The sequence below is a fragment of the Cenococcum geophilum genome, assembly GCF_001692895.1.
Source record: "Cenococcum geophilum 1.58 unplaced genomic scaffold K441scaffold_12, whole genome shotgun sequence".
NCBI classification, from domain to species: domain Eukaryota; kingdom Fungi; phylum Ascomycota; class Dothideomycetes; order Gloniales; family Gloniaceae; genus Cenococcum; species Cenococcum geophilum.
This window is the reverse complement of record NW_027137570.1, coordinates 919,455-926,702: the sequence shown is the minus strand read 5'-3', so window position 1 is coordinate 926,702 and position 7,248 is coordinate 919,455. Positions and strand designations below refer to the sequence as shown.

Below are 7,248 nucleotides of genomic sequence, written 5' to 3'. Positions count from 1 at the left end.
TGGTAGAGCCGTCGTAGAGACGATGTAGAGCCGTTATAGAGACAATATAGAGCCGTCGGAGAGACGACGTAGAGACGATGTAGAGCCGTTTATATAGACGATCGTATAGGCGACTAAACGGGCGATAGCAGAGCCGTTGTAGAGCCGTCGTAAAGCCGTCGTAGAGCCGTTCGTAGAGACGATTATAAGACTTCCTAGTATATTAGTGCTGTATATTAGTAGAGCTTTGGAGCTCCAAATAGGGCTTTAAGGAAAGCTTTATAAAGAGCTTTTGCAGAGCTTATAGAGCTTATAGATGCAGAGCCTATAGAGCTTTAGTAGAGCTCTGTGCAGAGCTCCATACACCCCCCGTAAAAAAATTTCCGTAGAGCACTAAAGCTTTACATCGGTATAGTATTACTTAGCCTTAAGATATATAGACAAAAGTGATGCCATTTTAAAGCGCTTTATAAGCTCTACAAAACTATATAAATAGAAATCCTATATATCTACTATTGGGGGGTGCATTGTAAGTGTAAGTATATTAGTCGCGAGGTCAAATTTAATGGGGTAACACGTGAAAAATCAGGTGACCCGGACAACTTTTTAACCAATTGGAAACTCGGGTTAAAAGTTAACTTAGTATATAAGAGATTCCTAGTCAAATATAAGGATATTTAGCATAACTACTTTACCTTTTAAAGAGAACAAAAACTAGAACCTTAGGTTTAAATTATAGCCCATAGGGTTCCTACCCTACCTTTTCTAAGAGAAGGAGGCTCTAAGCTTCTAAAAGAAGAAATTAAGACCTTTAATCCTATAGAGATATAAGGACTACCTAGATAGATCTTATCTAGTGTAAAAAGACATAACCTATAAACTAGATTTAGCTCTATAGCTTTTACTATAGAGAATAAGGAGAAAAGATAAGAAATCCTTAAGCAAAAAGAAATCTCAATTGCAGGTATAGCTACTAAGGTAGTAAAATACCTAGAAGTCTCTCCTACTACGCAGTATACTAGCTGCTAAAAATTTGGCTATATAGGAGATAGGTGCTCTACTAGGGCCTATAGATTCTGTGCGGCTGTATATTTATCTAAAGATCACTACTGTCCTACCTATATAGTAATGGGCAAGCCTTATAAGCACACTACCCCTCTTTGTATTAATTGTAAAGAGAAACACTTTACTAATAGTAAAGACTGTAAGACTCTTAAAGCAGCTAAACTAGTATATAGTACTAGCGAAGAAGTTTCTATAGAAGAATAAAACAAATAGGACTCTAGAAGGAGGTAACTCCTACTAGGCTTAAAAGGACCGTAAAAAGCAAAAGGATAGAAATAAATTGTAGAAGGACAGGGATAGGTATTAGGGTTTCTTATAGTTTTCCTACCGTTTTCTCATTCCCTAGTAGTTATAGTAACTTAGTATTTTACTAAGGAACTATAAACTACTAGGATATAGATACTAGTATATATTAAGATACCTAGAAAAGATTCATATATATAGAACTATAGCGCCATAGCCTAAGGCTGCATGCGTAGTATTGTACGTAGTATAATATAACGGATAAAATAAAATAAAATAAAATAAAACTACTTCCTTTTATTATAAATAGCTTATAACGCGTATATATAAGCGAGGCTTTATATTCTATTAATATAAGCGGGGCAGAAGATTAGCTAGGTTAGCATTATTAGGAAGTAAATAGATACGTTAGCACTACCCTTTACTAAAAAATAAGAGTAGAGAATTTAAGTCACCAACCTCCTAATAAGGGGCTAGATATAATAGCTGTGTTAAAGCTAAATATACTAGCTTAAATAGGCAGATATAGTTTAATCGCAATTTACTAGGGGTATTAATTAGGCGCTAGAAATATAAGCCCTTATAAACCTTTATACTCTATAAATAGTAATTAGCATTAGTTTATACTAGAGGCGCATATATTAAATACTTTAATTTAATAAGAAACCCATAGAAGGAGTAAGGGGTAAGGGTTAATAAGTAAGAGCTAGTGGTGAAGGGAGGACTAATATACACTTAAAAGGACCTTTAATTTTCCCTTAAAGCTTTTAAAGGCTATAAAGTAATAGCAACTTTAATAATAATAACGTTGGCATTACCTTAGTCTTTATTTTATATCCCTTCTAAAAATTTACTTAATAATAATAATTTCTACACTGGTCCCCCTAAAAATTAATAGCTTTATCTTAGTACTATATAATTATAGGCCCTAAGAAAAGCGCGAGCAGTAATCCTAAAAGGAGGAGCAGAGGAGTACCTCTTTTCCCCCTATAAAGTTAAGAAGCATTATAAGCTTAGGCAATTAACGGCATATTATTCTACCTAGGATTTTAGTTTAGAGATTCTGTTTAATAAAGCGCTAATAGACCATATATATAATTACGAGAAAGCTTATAATAAGTATTATAAGGATAATAAGGATAACGAGGAAGATTTCTATAAGGATAGAAATAACAGCTAAGTCGCTAGAGAAAGTAGTTAAAGTAATTATCCTAACAATTACCCTACTACTCTCCCTCTTTCTCTAGTAGTTCTAAATATATAGTTTTAATAACTAGCAGTAAATCTAATAGTTATTAAAGATAATATAGCCGATCTAGACTTAGAAGCTAAGGGTAATAAAGCTAGTAATATTAATAATATAGCTAATAAAGCTAGCGAAGCCAATAATAAACTAATACCTCGTAGATTAGATATACGCTTCCCCCTTTAATTTATAATAGCCTTATTTAATAATTAATAGATAATAGGAATAACGGCAGTAATAAGGATAATAAAAATAATAAGGAGCTACCTTTATTAGAAGCGCTAGAAGAGGAGGTACGTATATTACATATAATTATACTATACCCTTAACGCTAGACGGCAACTAAACGGATAATTTAATAGAGGGGCGTTATATTAAAACCGTTCCACAATTTAGGTAGGAGCTTAGAATATTAGTTACTATTAGTTAAGGGTTTTTAAAAGCCTAAAAGTTAAGGAAACAGAGGTCTAATTATATTAAGCAACCAGATAATATTAATTACATCTCTAATACTTCTATTAGCGAGAGTGGTAAGAGCCTATAACCTAAAAAGTAATAAAGCTTACTAGCTTTTTAGAAAACCTTACCTTCTAACCCTTCTACCCTTAGCCTTAATAATAGCGATAAGCGTATTAAGGAATAAGCGGCCTTTACTATACGGTCTACTAGCCCTTCCCTTTAGTAATCTTTATCTTCTTATAATATTAGATTACCGTAAAATAAGGTTAACAATACTTATAATTAAATTCTTAACGATTCTATTAATGGCTCGGCTAAAGAATATAATTATAGCAATAATACTAAGTACGGCAAGGTTATAGACAAAGGTAATACCGAGAACTATAACTACAAAAGCGACAATAGCGGTGATGAACTGGATCTGAGAATAAGAGAATAAATAAATCTATCAAATCTATCTACGACGTATATAGGCCCCCTTATATAGGCCTATACCTACGAAGTCATAGGTAGTTGCTTACGGACGTCGTCCAAAAAGGAACTAAAGGGAATCTGCTTATATAAGCAGGTAATAAACGTGGAGGACTCTTCCAGAACCATCGTTATACCCCCTAGTACTCTACCAAAACAGAAGCAGATCCTTCCTAAATTAGTATTAAACTTATTAATATACAAAAGAAACACCTTATAATCCTCCGAGTATATTATAGGTCCTATTTAACCTCTTCCTAAGCTATAATCAATTGCCTATTATAAGCTCTATATCGTTCTCATCCCCTATTTAAAAGTCGTCAGCATAGGTTAGAGTCGTTAAATAGTATACCCTCCGAGGTTTTGCCAACCTATATATGATTTCCTACTTAGGTTTAGTGTCTATATCGCATCAAATAAGGCCTAGCTGCTTAACGAAGTTCCTAAATTAAGCCGTCGTCAGTAGCTTTATAAGACGGTCTACTACCATACTACTTATAAAAACGTACTGTAGGTAGATTATACCGCTTTAAACCTTGTTATAAATATAGTGCCAGTATAGCTTAAAGTGCTTAGTGCGTGCGTGGTAGTTGTTGCTTTTTACAAGGCTAATAGCTGGTTAATTATCGCCATATAAATGTATCGGTAGTAAATCCTTTCCGGTGTAGCCTAAATTAGTAAGCAATTAATAAAGCTATAAGGCTTCCTTAGCCGCATGCGTCATTGCTACATATTTAACCTCTATAGTAAAGGTTATAAGAATTGACTGCTTACTTAACTTATATAAAACTAGGCCACCTGCTAACTTATAAATATAGCTAGAAGTTAACTTCCTATTGACCGCATCTGTAAACGCTATATCGCTATAGCCGTGTAGCTATAGGTTAGGTATATTACCTAGTACGCTTTCGCTATACTCCTTATTATAATTAGGGGTAGTATAGTCCGTAGCTAACGCCTCAGCGAAGGCTTTCAGAGGTGGCTGCTGCCCTTAGGGTAAGCCGAATTCTATACCTAAGTCAATCGTCCCTATATAGTAGGCGAGTATCTGTATCGCAGCGTCTATATATAGTTTAGTAGGGTTATATAGGAACTAATAGAGCTTCCCTACAGCCTAGGCTACATTGGGTTAAGTCCAATTATATAGATACAGTAGAGAGCCTATTAGTAATTAATACCGTTTTACCAGCTCCGGCGGAGCTTAATCCTCAAGCTCGCGTAGCTTAAAGTCTACTATAGAGGGGTAAATTAGTATAGAGGCTAGTGCGCAATCGTCTATATGAAATGTATATAGGATCTTCCTAATATAGGCGTCTTATACTAGTTAAATTAAGCGCGCCCATTGGTTCCTTATAATTCAAATACCTAGGTAGTATACAATTAGGCCTAAGTCTCTCACTTTATACTTATTCCTAAGTACTTCTTTAAGCAGTTCAATTATCTATATATCTCATCCAATTAAGATAAGATCATCGACGTAAACAATAATAATTTGGCCGCTTTGCTAGCTAACGAAGACGGATAGGTTAGCTAAAATTGGCATATATTTAAGGGTAATAAAGAAGCTCTTAAGCTCCTTATACTAAAGACATAGGGCCTACTTAAGACCGTAGAGAGCCTTAAGTAGTAGGCCCACAAGAGCAACGCCGTCCTTCTAATACTGGCGGTATCCTTCTAGCAGCTAAATATAGATATTCTTACGGTCAAGCTTCCTATTAAGGAAGGCCGTAATTACGTCTAAGTACTTACACTCTAGATCGTATACGGCAACCAGGGCCATTAGTAGCTTAAATATACTAGGTTAAATAACGCTTATAAACGTGTCGCCGTAGTCAATTCCTAGGCGCTGCTTATTACCGCGTAATACCAGCCGTGCTTTCTATCTAAATAAGATATTATTCTTATTAAATTTGTATATAAAGACCCATTTAACGGGTAGAGCCTTAGCTCTAGGTAGAAGTTCGACAATCTTAAATAAGATATTAACCATTTAAGACTCCTCTTCCTTATCTACCGCAGCCTTCCACTCCTTCTTAAATATTAAATTTATGGCTTCCTTCCAGTTCCGTGGCTCTGGAGGTAGTCCCTTAGTTATTCTTATTTACTAAGGCTATAATAGAGCACTTATAAACGTGTAGGCGAAGGACAGGGTAAGGTAAATAGCCTTTATAGCCAGCTCTGTCACAGAACCCCACCGCAGGGGCCTCCATAGGAGAGCCCCGTGCTCTCGCGTACACCTCGCGTACAGCTTATGTCAGCTACGCGTAGGTATATCACCTCCTTACGCCCTCGACCCTTACGATCGATCGCGCAACGTCTTGTAGACTCCTTGAATACATACGTCTTGTAGCCACTGCCCCGTCCCATGACATTACGTTACGCCTTTTTACCACCGACACCTAGCCTATAACCAATTCTACATCTCTATAATACTATAGGCGCTGCTAGAAGCAGCGTGCCTATAAGTTACCTTACTTTATACTTCTAAGGAACCTATAATAGTAAAACAATATTCCTTACTAGCTACTATATTAAACCTAAAGAACAATCTAATACCTACACTTAACCTATAACGCTAATCAATCCCAGGAGAATTTAATTTATTAGCCCTAGCCTTAACCCCTAAGGAGAGGGACACCAATAATATCTTATCTTTTATTAACTACATAACTACGGATAAGTAAGTGGAAGGGCTACCACCTATTAAAATTAAAATACGAGACGCCGAGACGTTTATAAAAATAGTAGCACAAGAACCTAATAAATACTACCACCTTCTACAGAACTACTACCTAAAGCTTACACGAGCCAAGATGCGTGCTGCCTAAGATCGCGATATTATTTAAGACCTATAAGCTCGCGAGGCGCTCGCCGATAACACGTGTTAAGAAACCGAAGATAACCTCCGTGTGTCTAAACACGACGTCTAATAGTTAAAGAAGGCTGAGATCGCACTTATTGCTACGGTTACTAAAAGAGAAGGCATAATTAAATACCTATAATCTCAGCTTAATAAGCATATTTATAATAACGCTAGATACCTCTCTACTGTATATAACGCTACTTAAGTCTCTATACCCCCGGCAACTTTACCTACTTAACGCTTAATAGAGGGTTAGTGCTAAGCAGCCTTACCTAACAGGAACCCCTACTAAAGCAATAACAAAAGCTATAATAACTAAACCTAAGCTGCCACTATAGGGTCTAATATACATTACCCTAATCCCCTAGTTTTTTAGGGAGACTATAAAGAATACAGCCACTAGAAGATATAAATCCGCAAGAAACTAACTTAGAGCGCCTGCCTTTTTCCTACAGAAGACACTAAGATTGGCTACATTATTGGGCAAATAAAGGGTACACCGTTTAACAGACTCTTCGCCTAATAGGAGACTAATAGCCCCTAGAAGTGGCAGTCCTACTAAAAAGTCCTTAATAATCTCAATCTAATATACCGTAACTACGACTTACTGGCCACCAACCGAGCTAAACTACGTGCCCTAAAGATAAGCCCTACTAAATTATTTAATAAGTTCTATATTAAATTCTAGAAATATACCAGAGCCCTCGCCCAAGACAATACTAAAGACTAAAAAGATCTCCTTAAAAAATTCACTTATCACCTCAGTTATACAGCCGCCAGCCATAACTACAATAATATTTATAATATAGTAGCAGCTATACAGAAGATTAAACGACGATTAAATTAGATCGCTACTACAAACCTCTACCCAAAGACCTCCCTATAGAAGCCCTCCGGACCTACTAAACCACCAACGCCTACT

General features: G+C 36.1%; 1 protein-coding gene across 1 annotated transcript; it reads left to right on the top strand.

Moving 5' to 3' along the window:
• Positions 1-1,083: 1,083 nt before the first annotated feature.
• On the top strand, positions 1,084-1,248 carry K441DRAFT_550943 (uncharacterized protein; the record flags this gene model as incomplete). The annotated part of the gene is made up of 1 exon (XM_067643070.1): positions 1,084-1,248. A coding segment is annotated over one exon (165 nt), but the record flags the coding sequence as incomplete, so codon positions are not given.
• Positions 1,249-7,248: the final 6,000 nt, after the last annotated feature.